Source organism: Geotrypetes seraphini, chromosome 1, assembly GCF_902459505.1.
Source record: "Geotrypetes seraphini chromosome 1, aGeoSer1.1, whole genome shotgun sequence".
Lineage (NCBI taxonomy): Eukaryota > Metazoa > Chordata > Amphibia > Gymnophiona > Dermophiidae > Geotrypetes > Geotrypetes seraphini.
Genome location: NC_047084.1, coordinates 155,214,404 through 155,227,134, shown reverse-complemented (window position 1 = coordinate 155,227,134; position 12,731 = coordinate 155,214,404). Strand labels below are relative to the sequence as shown.

The following is a 12,731-nucleotide window of genomic DNA, read 5'->3' as shown; positions in this document are numbered from 1 at the left end:
TACAAACAATTCCAAGTCTTAAATGGTAACAATATTTGCAGTAGTGAAGTAATTATCAGCGGCTTACATTTAAAATATAAGTATTTGTGGGTTTTTCTTCAATTTCAACAGGAAAAGCATTTTCTGTAAGACTTTGCTTTAGCAGATTTGGTTACTCAAGTTCGTTCCTAAAAAGTCTTCCATCCAGCAATTTTATAGGTGGATCCATCATGCAACCAGAGCCGATATAAGACATACTGCTTAATAATCTGATTAGCTTTTACTAAATTGGGTCAAATAGGACGCAGAAAAGCTTTTTATTAAGCAAAATATAAATTGTGTAGTGTATGTGTTTAAGAAGAAACCACTGGTTGAAAAAGAAACTGTAATAAAATTCCTTAAACCATATGAATTTTGAACATCCCTTTCGTGCCACCGAGTATCTTTAGGCAAAATATATTAGGCGCCGATGTCCTCAAATAATTCTGTTATGTTAGTTCAGCCATCCATGAGCGATGGAAAGTTACCCTCGAAAGCACCAATTAAGTTTGTGCTGCACTCAAGAAGGCACATCTTTGTTGCCTGCCTCTGAAAGTTCATCAGTGGTGAGGATCACTGGATCTTGAGAATCTTTATGGTCAACACCAGTACTGTGAATGTCGAAAGGTACAATTGAGCCAGTGGGTGTAGTCTGAGGTGTTATAGTCTGGCCAAATCCTTGATAATGGCCCACAGGGGAAGGTGGCAGAGATGAGACAGATGAAATTGGATCTTGGACAGGAGATAGTAAACTTGTGTGCTCATTTTGTTCATGGTTTTCAGGGAAAAACATTTTTCTTGGTCGGCCCAGTATAGTGCTTCCTAAAAAAAAAAAGATCAAATTTGTAATTGTAAAATCTTTAAATGCCAGCTTGTGAAAAGAATAACTAAGCTAAGATAATGAGTCTAAATCAGTGGTCTCAAACACGCGGCCCATGGGCCACATGTGGCTCTCCAAGTTTTATTTGTGGCCCGCGGTCTGGACACGATCATTCTCTTCGTTTTGGAGCAGCAGCGTGTCTGGCCGGCTCGTTCTGTTCAAAGCTGCGGGTTGGCGACTCCTTGCGCTATCCACGGAAGAGCTGGCCAGACACGCTGCTGCTCCAGTGGCGTACCACTGTTCTCCCTAGAGTGCGGCTCGTCTAGAGCAGTGGTGCCCAACCTGCTTCCCTTCCCTTCTCACCGTTGCCATCTGGGAACAGGCCGGCACCGTGTTCTTTGATCTCCCTGCTTCTCTTCCGCCCGACGTCAATTCTGACGTCGAGAGGATGTTCTGGCTAGCTAATCGCTGCCTGGCTGCCTGGAACGTCCTTTCGACGTTAGAATTGGCCCCGTGGAGAAGAGAAGCAGGGAGATCTTGGCCTGTTCCTGATGGCGGCAGCAGCAGCAGCCTATTCCCCGGCGGCGGTGGCATGGGAAGGGCAGGAAGGAAGAAAGAAAGAAGGGGAGGGGGGGAACAGGGAGCCAGAAACAAAGCAAAAAAATGGGACACAGAATCAGAGGAGGATAGTATCAGAAAGTAAAAACTTAACACATCTTAGACAACTGGCAACTGAATTCAATGATTCAAAGAAATTGCAGAAGCTGCTTTTGGATTTAAATTAACTACTGTTAAAATGACATAATTTGTGTCTTGTTGCCACATCAAAGGCAACAAGAGATTTGTCCGCTGATCAGACTCCTACCATCTGCAAAGTCTTTCCATCATGTGCCCAGCTGCTCAAGCATCTTACTGTTTTTTTTTGGGGGGGGTTTGGAAATCATTTTTGCAACAGACTCATCCGTAATTGCTAGCATCAAGGAGCATTTCCAGCATTTAATACACTTAAAGCCTCTTCTATCAAACTGCGCTAGTAATTTTTAGTGCAGAGAGCCACGCTGAATGGCCTGCGCTGCTCCCGTTCAGAGTTCCTATGAGTGTCACGAGCAGCGTGGCTCTCTGCGCTAAAAACTGCTAACGCAATTTGATAGAAAAGGCCCTTAGTTTCCTGTTCATCCATTACACAGTTTAGGTTTTCTTGGACACCCATGGCTGAAAAACAATCCAATTACCTTCCCCGATAATGTAAAAACATAGGCAACTGAAACTTTGGGAAGGCTGTACCAAAACCAGATCGAAATGGAAGGCTCTGTTTGTGACTTATAAACAGTCGTACAGAATATTGTCCCATTTTATACTTTAATAAACGATTTAAATATAAAATCACAAGTGCAAATGAGGACAGAGTCCACGACAGACCTCGCAGGAATAGAAATGCAGCCGGTGGGACAGAGACAAAACTTTGTCCCCATGTCATTCTCTAAGTTAGCAATACTGCATAGGGACAAGGTATCAATAAAGACTAACTAATCTCTTATGAAAGAAGGTTAAAATATACTCACGAGTACTTCAAATTAGGGCTGTACATTAATCGTGGTTTATGATGCAATTAATGTGTTATGAGTCATGATTAAAAAGAAACAATCACAGCTGCTAAAATTGTGCTACAAAGTTTCCTGCATGATCTCCCCGTTTCCTCCTAGAATCTTTCCCTCTTCTACCTTCATTTCCCCCCTTTCACTGTTCTGAGGCATGATCTGGCATCTCTCCCTCTGCCCGCAGTTCAACATCTCCTCCCTCCCTCCTGTCTACCTTAAACCTGGTCTTTTAGAGGTCCCTGGCAGTAGAAGCAATACATGTAAGCTGCCTGTGGACTGCTCTGGAGTTTTTACTTTGACCATCTTTCCATGCAGAAACAGGAAGTTGCATCAAAAGGGGGTGGGACGGATCAAAGGGAAACCTCTAGAGCAGGGGTGCCCAATATATCGATCGCAAAGGCAAAGTAATTCGATCGTGGAGCCCATCCCGGGCCTTCACAATCTACCGGGCCAATCAGCCTTCCTCTCCCTGACATCAATTCTGCCATCGGAGAAGAAGTTCCAGGCCAGCCAATCACTGCCTGGCTGGCCCGGAACTTCCTCGTAGATGGCAGAATTTATGTCGGGGAGAGGAATGCTGGTCGGCCCGACGCAGGGAAGCAGGGAGAGCTTGGGATGGCAGTGGCTTTGGGGCCTGTTCCCCGATGGTGGTGGCAGTGGCTTGGGGGAGGGCAGGGAGAAAGAAAGAAAGGGGGCATGAAGAGAGAAAAAAAGTAAGGGAGGCAGTGAGAAAAGAAAGGGCAGGGAGAGAGGAAGAAAAAGTTGGAGGAGGGAATGAGGTCTGAAAGCATACAGGCTGAAAGAAGGGAAGAAAGATTGGATGCACAGTCAGAAGAAGAAAGTGCAACCAGAGACTTATGAAATCACCAGACAACAAAGGTAGGAAAAATGATTTTATTTTCAATTTAATGATCAAAATGTGTCCGTTTTCAGAATTTATATCTGTTGTCTATATTTTGCACTATGGCCCCCTTTTACTAAACCACAATAGAGGTTTATAGCGCAGGAAGCCTATGAGCGTTGAGAGCAGCACGGGGCATTCAGCGCAGCTCCCTGCGCTAAAAACTGCTATAGTGGTTTAGTAAAAAGGGAGGGGGTATATTTGTCTATTTTTGTATGGTTGTTACTGAGATGACAGTGCATAGAATCATCTGCCTTGACCTCTTTGAAAAAACCCTGGAATATAAATGATAATTAACATTTTCTCTGCGTACAGTGTGCTTTGTGTTTTTTAAAAATTTTATTGTTGGTAGATCATTTTGATTTGGTCATTTTAAAAGTAGCTCGCAAGCCCAAAAAGTGTGGGCACCCCTGATCTAGAGGAGGCTGTATACAGTATACGTAAATCACTGCTGGGGGCCTCTAGAAGACAAATTTTAAGGTAGATGGAGGGGGGGGAAGTAGAGTAGAGGAAGAAATGCTGACATTTCAAGTTTCAAGTTTTTTCAAGTTTATTTATATTATTTGATTGAACGCTTTTCCAAATTACAAAGCATTTTACAAAAGATAAAATAGGATTTCGAGAAATCACTTATACATAGTATATTAACCAAACATACAAGGGTAACAACTTTAAAAACCACTAGAAACAGTAGGAAAGAGGGGAAGAAATACAATTTTTAAAGAAAAAGTACATAAAAGGGAAGTACATTAGGGGGTATGAGGAAAAGAATTAGGGTCAGAAGAAAGGTCAATAGGGAGGGATTTTGGTAGTCTGAAGTTAAGGGGGGTTGAAAACAATAAGATTTTACCGGGAAAGTAAACTTTCAGTTAAAGGCTTCTTTAAAAAGAAGGCACTTTAAACTTTTCTTAAATTTTTGCAAATCCTGTTCAAGTCTTAAGTATAAAGGAAGAGAGTTCCAAATTGTTGGGGCAGTAACCGAAAAAATAGAAGCACGGCGTGTTCCGATAATTTTTAAAGAGGGAACATTTAGAGTAGACTGAGAGGATTATCTAAGAACTCTAGACGAACTATATGGAATCAGAAGCCTATCTATGAATGCTGGAGTATTTGTTTTTATTGTCTTAAAGACTAAAAGAGCTATTTTGTATGTAATCCTGTATGATATTGGCAGCCAGTGAGCTTTTTGAAGTAGAGGTGTGACGTGGTCAAATTTTTTTGAACCTGAAATTATCTTTATTGCAGTGTTTTGTATGAGTTGAAGATGCCTTATATCCTTTAGATAAGCCCCTTTTAATAAGGAATTACAATAATCTAATTTTGATATTACTAGGGAGTGAATTAAAGTATTAAGGGAAAACGAATCAAGAAGGGGGATGAGTGAACGAATCATTCTTAGCCTATAGAAACAGTTTTTGACCCAATGCACTGATGTGTGCACGGAATGTGAGATTATTGTCTATTAGGACTCCCAATATTTTTGTATTGGTAGTTTGATTAAGGGGTATATTGTCAATTATGATTGGGTTACTGAGTTGTACCCCTTCTTTCCCTGAGAAAAGCACAGTAGTGGTTTTATTGATACTTAGAGATAGCTGGTTGACATTCAACCACTCGTGGACTTTTGCCAGTTTTTGGTTAATATTAAATATGTCCTGGGAACTTGTGGGATCAATGGTATGCAAAAGTTGGAAATCATCTGCGTAAGCATATACTGTGAATCCAATGGATTGACAAAGGGTTAAGAGAGGGGCCAAATAGATGTTAAACAGTAGTGGAGACAATACAGACCCTTGTGGTACTCCATAGTTTGTTTGATATGGTTTTGAAAAAGAATTTTTAAAGTACACTGTAGAGAATCTATCTGTGAAATAAGATCGAAACCAATCTAGTACTTGATCTTTTAGGCCGATGGAAGAAAGGCGGTGGAGTAATAAATGATGGTCAATTGTGTCAAATGCTGCTGCTAAATCTAAGGAAATGAGAATGACTGATTTGTGTTGATCTAGATAGTAGTGGATAGATGTAACAAGACCTAGTAGTGAATGTTCTGTTGAATGATTTTTACGAAATCCTGATTGGTTGGGATGTAAAACCTGAGTTTTATCAATAAAATCTGACAGTTGCTGAAATACTACTTTTTCGGTGATTTTGGCTAAAAACGGAAGACTCGCTATTGGACGATAATTTGAGCAATCGCAAAGACTGGTTTTTGAATCCTTAATAATTGGAAGGAGAACAGAGTGTTTCCAATCAGTCGGGAGAGATGAAGTAGACAGACTTTTATGAATAATTTGGAGAATAACTGGGCCAAATATTGAAAAATAACGTTTAAGAAGGAAAGGAGGGAAGGATTCAGTTTTAGAACCTTTGAGTTTTATAGATTGAAATAACTGTTTTAATTCAGTTAGAGTTGGAAGAATAAAATTAGAACATGTAGCTTGTAATGACATATAACTTTTTTGATCTTCATCTGAGATACCCGTAATGGCGTTAGATAGGGATATACTAGTGCTATGCTTGTCTAGACAAGTAGAAACTTTTTTAGTTATGTTTGCTCTAATTGATGTAATTTTAGTGTGAAAAAAATTTGCTAAACAGTTGGCAGAAGGAGTGTCTTCTGTGGAAATAACTGGTTTATGTTTGAAAATTGTTAACTGTTTTAACATTTTGAAAAATGATGAGGAATTCTTAGTCATAGAAATTTTTTTAATGTAATATTTTTTCTTTGTCTTGTTAATCATTTGACGGTAATGTTGAGAATATTGTTTATAATTATCCAGGTTGTTTTGTGTAGGTTTGGCGCGCCATTTGCGTTCGGCTGAACGTAACTGTCGTTTTAGTAAAGCAAGAGAAGAATTATACCAAGGGTTTTTTTGCTTTTTAGGGGAGATAATTTGAATTGTTATTGGAGCTATTTTATCTAAAAGAGATTGACAAGTATTATTCCAAGTAAGTAAATGGAGATTAAAGTCTCCTAAAAGAATAGGAAATGGGGATGTAGTGACAAAGTTTGAGACAATTGATAATAACTGAATGAATGTAGACTGATTAATTGGGGGTGGGTTATATAATAAAAGTAGCTTTATGTTTGGGTTTGTATTAATTTTTAATTGAATGTATTCAATGGAACTTATGGCTTGGGTAATTTCAACTGTTAAGGATAAATTAGATTTGTAAATGATTGCGAGACCACCCCCCTTCTTACCTGTGCAATGGTTGAAACAAAAGTTATAGCTAGGGGGGCTAGCATAAGAGAGATAAGCTTCGTCGCCCTCTGTACCCGCAGGGGGTACAGATACGGGAGGAAAGGATGAAGGAGGAGCAATACTAGACCCAGATGTGGAGGGAGGGAGAATGTTGAAAAATGTGCAGGGGAAGAAACAGGCAGATAAATGTCTAGCCTAAAGGGTGGGTGGAGGGAGGGGAGAGAAAATAAAAGATGTTGGAAATGGCAGAACCATGGGAAATGTGTTAGTCTGGGGGGTGGGAGATAGTTGCTTCTGATATTGGTCCTTTAAATTGCAAAGCTAATTGATTAATCATGCAATTAAATGCTTTTTTAATAACATGATTAAAACTTTTAATTGAAAATGCAGCTCTACTTCAAATATGTAAACCAAGAATCAGAACATCTTCAACACACTGACAGCCTCCCAAGTAGAAGTAGTGGAGTAAAAAAAACAAACAAACCAAACTACAACAGAGGTCGCAAAAGCTAACAAAAAAAATCCTTAATTATATAAAGAGGGGATATATTTAGAAAGTAAAGCTTTGTTTATAGCAGCAGTTCCCAAACTTATGAGCTGCGGCTCCCTGGGGAGCTGTGACTGACGTACAGGGGCGCTGCAGATTATTCTTTTATTAGGCATCTTTTACAACAGTGTTTCTCAACACACAGTACTGAGCCGCTTGATGGGGGTATGTGATAGTGCTGCCCGATTATTTGAATCGATTCACCAATTCACTTTGGTGAATCGATTTGAATGGATTCGTTTCCTCTGGGTCAAAGCACCAGCAGCAGTGCTGCTCCTGGCCTGCCCGCTGGGGCCTTCCCTCTGCTGCATCACAGAGGGAAGCCCTGGCGGCCTGTTTACTGCTGCTGTTTAGGTCGAAGGTGGGTGCTGAATTGGCATCGAATCTCATCGTGGTATGGGCAATTCCCACACGCTGCCTGCCGCTGTCTCTGCGGCAGAGGGGAGACTTCCGGGTTAGTGGCAGGCTACATGAGAGTCACTGCCAATCCCGCAACCTGAAGAAGCAAGCCTTGGAGTACAGGGAAGGAGAGGAAGAATATCTAGTATAAATCATGTTTTATTGGCACATCAGCAGTAAATACATAATACAGCACAACAATACAACAAGGTCGCAAACACCAAACGTACCATCAAACACATTTTCACCCCAACCAAAGAATCCCCCCAATCCCCACCTACTCCAAAGCCCAAACCCCCACCCCATCCCAAACCCACACCATGAGACCCAATCGAGGAAGAATATCTAATGGCACGGGGGAGGGAAGAGGTAAGAGGAAGAAAATTTAGTGGCACCGGGGGAGGGGGGGAGATGGGAGGGTGAGAAGAAGGAAAGATGGGGGGAGTAGAGGGAGACATACATGCATGGTGAAGGGAGAAGATGAAATTGCAAATAATGGAGGAGAGGAAGGGAGAGATGGTGCATGGAGGGGGATAGAGAGTTTTGACACAGGGCACAAGGAAGGGAGAGAGAGGTGTTGGATATGGGGGTAGATGAGAGGGAGAAAGACATACACAGGAGATGGAAGGGGAGAAGGAGGGAGATGTTGGATCTAGGAGCAGAATGAAGTAATGGAAAGACACACAGAATTCTGCCAGGAGTAAACAAAGAAGTAGAAAGGGATGAGAGGGAGACATGTTGGATATGGTGGTGGAGAGGGCAGATTGAAGAGGATGCAAGGGGGGAGGAATGTTGGACATAGTGATGGAGGGAGAGATGTGGCATGGTGTTTGAGAGGGGCGACAGAAGGAGAAATGAGCATGGGGCTGATGGGCAATGGTGAAAAATACTGCAAATGATCCAGGGGATGAGAGAAGGAGAAATGTTGGAGTGGCAGTAGAGGGAGTAGGAGAGATATGCCCTGGATCTCTCTCTCTTTCCCCACTCCCTTTGCAGTAAGGGAGGGAATTAGACAAGGATAGTGAGAGGGATTTGTCCCCTCCTCCACCCCTGTTGCTAATAGGGGTGGAGGAGAGAGGAAGAAAAGCTGGACTCATGGAAGAACAGAAAGAGAAATGTTGGTTGTGGAAGGGAATGAGGTCCGGAGGAGAGGAAGCATGCAGGAGGCAGAAAAAGAAATATTATATGCACAGTCAGAAGAAGTGCAACCAGAAACTCATGAAATCACCAGACAACAAAAGGTAGGAAAAATTATTTTAATTTAGTGATCGAATTGTGTCATTTTTGAGAATTTATATCTGCTGTCTATATTTTGCACTTTATTTTTCTGTTTTTTCTATAGGTGAAATTGCATATTTTAAAGTCATCTGCCTTGACCTCTGAAAAAAAATAACCCCGAATATAAATTATAATTAACATTTTGTCTGCATACAGTGTGCTTTGTTTTTTTAATTTTGTTGTTACCATTATACATTAATAAGATTATATTGTGTGTATATGAAAAATGGATGGAAGTTACAGCATTACAATTAGTACTGTTATTATGGGGGAGGGGTCAGGGGCAGAGACTTAGGGGGTACTTGGCTTGCAGAAGTTGAGAAACTGTATTAGGTTACGGAATTATCGTTTGACCTGGGGAGTTGTGGAAACATTTTTGAAATATTAAGTGAGCCGTGAACAGAAAAAGTTTGGGAACTACTGGTCTATAGTCTTGCAATAAAAGGGGGAAAAAAGAATAGGTTATATGGATCTTATTATTGCCTTGCTATTATCTGTCTATATGCATATAACTCTGGCCAACAACCAACGTGCTAAAGACTCCTAAATTGGTACTTACCAACATTACGCACTTGGTCTGATATATCTGCTCTAACATCAGAAATATCCCACATTGCAAGAAAAGAATCAAAGCAGGATCCTTCTTCAGCTTCCTGGATGTAGGGCTTGTAGGAAAAACTGAAGTGATGAGCGATTGCAGCAAAGAACATTTCGACACAGATAATGAAATCCTGCAACGGAAGAACAGCAGAGTACATTTTTCTTTTGTATACAACTTTTCATAGATGAAACCTATTTCACTTCACAACTCTAATGCTGTACAGTATCCTTTGGAAGAAAGGATAAAAGATTGAGGCATTTAAAAGACCAGTACATTTATGGCATAAACAAACAAGAAACAAGCATCTCAGTTGAAAAGAAAAGAGAAAGTCAGGAGTAACCTAAGGAAATACTTCTTTATAGAAAGGATGGTGGATTCGTCTATCTGAGCTCAAGAAAGCGTGGGACACACAGAGGATCACTGGGACACTGTATTACCTGGGTATAAATTATATTACAAGGATACAGCAGATCAAATTGGAGGATTGCACTATATATTAAAGGTTGCACTATATATTAAAGAGGGAATTGAATCAAACAAAATAAACATTCTGCATAACATAGATAAGTGTGGAATCCATATGGATAGAAATTCAGTGTGTGAAGGGAAAGAATATAAAAGGTAGGGTTATACTACTGTCCCCTGCAACAGAATAACCATACAGATGAAGAAATGTTTTCAGAGATTAGGAAAGCTGGCAAATTGGGCAACAGTATAATAATGGGCGATTTTAACTACCCCAGCATTGACTGGTTAAATGTTACATCAGGGAGTGCTAGGGAGGTAAAATTACTAGACGCCATAAATGACTGCTTCTTGGAACAACTGGTCCAGGAACCGACAAGTCTACTGCCTGTTCTAATATCAGATAGATGCTCAATAAAGGGTATGGAAGACCTCTCATATACTGACAAACTGAAGAAGTTGGGGCTTTTCTCCCTGGAAAAGCGGAGACTTAGAGGAGACATGATAGAAACTTTCAAGATCATGAAGGGCATAGAAAGAGTGGACATGGACAGATTTTTCAAATTACGGGGAACCACAAGCACAAGGGGGCACTCGGAGAAACTGAAAGGGGAAAGGTTTAGAACAAACACCAGGAAGTTCTTTTTCACTCAGAGGGTGGTGGATACATGGAACACGCTACCGGAGGATGTGATAAGCAGAAGCACACTACAGGGCTTCAAAGAGGGTCTGGACAGGTACCTGGAGGACAAAGGGATTGAGGGGTACAGATAGGAGTAGAGGTAGGTAATAGGGATAGAATTAGAGGATTAGAGGCAGTTACAAAATTAGTCATGGACACTGTTCAGGCAACTAGGCCTGATGGGCTGCCGCGGGAGCGGACCACTGGGCAGGATGGACCTCTGGTCTGACACAGCTGAGGCAACTTCTTATGTTCTTAAAGCAGATGCTAGGACTTAAATTTTCACATACTTGTAGTCCAGTAGCCACAGCTTCTACGCTCTTCCATTCCCAGGTTTGCTCTTCAGAAATAACACCAACTTTTACCAACAGGGCAATTACTACAGCTTGCCTACAAAGAGACATTTGGTACAAAGTCAGACAAGGTCCCAGACTATGCTCCACAGAGCATTCACGAGAAGGCACCGAACTTGTGCTGAAATTAATTTGAAAACAGGGGGGGAGGGGGGAAAGAGAATCAGAATTTTCATAAAAATCTTTCTTCCCTTTTAGGAAGTTTAAACATGCTGCAATTGGTCTTGTCCTAAAAATATGCCCAGACAAAAAAGGTACCCCAAGTAAAGAAGTCAGAGGATCAACAACTAGAAAACTGTAATGTTTGTTTAGCAAATTCCAAAAGAAGAGGAAGGCCTCTACAATAGTAAAACTGATATTGGAAAAGTGGTGACAACTCAGATGAGAAGGGAAAGTAGTCGAGGATAAATACTTTTAATCCAAGGTTTTATTGTGAGCCATCAAAATTTATCTGGTTGTACAAAAGACTCAACACAGCTATGCTTTGGCAAGTGTCACCTGCATTTGGGATTGTTGTCTTACAAATGCACTTGTAAAAATCAATGGTGATCAAGGGACTCTTTCAACATTTAGCTGCGCAAAAGAATCATACTGCTCTTACTGAGGACAATAGTGGGCCATTTATGCACCAGAAATTTTAAGCCTCACAACAAAACCTTGGATTAAAAGTACAGCAGAACCTCAATATTCACGGGGGTTAGGGGCAGAGCCGGCATGTGAATATTGAAAAATCGCAGATAATTTTTAGGACCTGCTCTGACCCACCCCTGCTTCCCTCTTGTGTTCTGGACCTTCCCCCCAGACCTTACCTGGTGGTCTAGCGGTGACAGGGGGCAGAATCGATCATCCTACGCTCCTGCCCTGTGCAGAGCCGTCATCAAAATGGCTGCCGTGAGTTCCCGTTGTAGTCTCGAGACTACAACAGGAACTCACGGCAGCCATTTTGATGACGGCTCTGCACGGGGCAGGAGCGTAGGAAGATCGATTCTGCCTCCTGTCGCTGCTAGACCACTAGGTAAGGTCTGGGGAAGGCCCAATGCAGAGTTTTGTTAATAAAAAAACAAAATTGCGAATAATCAAATCCACGGGTACAGAAACCGCGGGTTCGGAGGGGGAACTGTACTCTGCATCCTTGGCTGCTTTGTCTCCTATTTGGGCCATCACTGCCATTTCCTACACCTGTTTATTTTATCAAACATGCAAGAGGGCAAATATCACTTCAAAGTGCAAAAACCAGAAAAACAATAGCTGTCACCAAAAATGACTGACTTAAAAAACCCCAAAACAAAACAAAACTGCATTGAAATCCCAATGTAGTTTTTAGTCTAGTTTGGCAGTTTGGCAACAATTGCCTTTTTTGGGTTTTTATTATTTTATCGTTCTTATTTCCTGGTTGTACATTTTACTAAGGCCCCAGAGCGCTAAATGCTCCGACACTGATAGGGATTCTATGAGCATTGGAGCATTTAGCACTCCAGGCTGCGATAGAAACCTCTACCGCGGCTTAGTAAAAAGGCGGGGGGAGGGGGGGACGTGTTTTAAAGTGCCTTTTCAAGTAGGTGTAAGATTTTCTAGAGTGGGCAGCTAGTACTGGACACTAATAAGGTTAACATACATTTCTTTAGCACAGGTTCTGTTTTACATAGAACTAATTTACTAACAGAACGTTAATGGTGTTCACATGCGCAAACAATGTTCATCTAAATCTATCCTTGTATTTATCTGTGAAACCAGATTTTAGCAATTTTTTTTTTTTAAATTAAAGTTCAATAGGCAGCCTTTAATACTGAAGCCCAAATGGTATAATTTTTCATGCTGTACGATTGAATATTTTATATGAAAGATGGTAAAAGCCTAAAA

At 41.1% G+C, this 12,731-nt stretch overlaps 1 protein-coding gene across 3 annotated transcripts in view; it reads right to left on the bottom strand.

The window, feature by feature from the left end:
* Positions 1-244: 244 nt before the first annotated feature.
* The window catches only part of TMEM184C (transmembrane protein 184C), a 53,586-nt gene continuing 41,099 nt past the window's right edge, over positions 245-12,731 (bottom strand). For all 3 annotated transcript variants that reach the window (XM_033940306.1, XM_033940296.1, XM_033940314.1), the window contains 3 exons: positions 10,809-10,908; positions 9,330-9,501; positions 245-840 (listed from right to left, as the gene is read on the bottom strand). In XM_033940306.1, the coding sequence (XP_033796197.1) occupies positions 539-840; positions 9,330-9,501; positions 10,809-10,908 (574 nt within the window). In that variant the 3' untranslated portion in view covers positions 245-538. The remainder of the gene's footprint in view (positions 841-9,329; positions 9,502-10,808; positions 10,909-12,731) is intronic.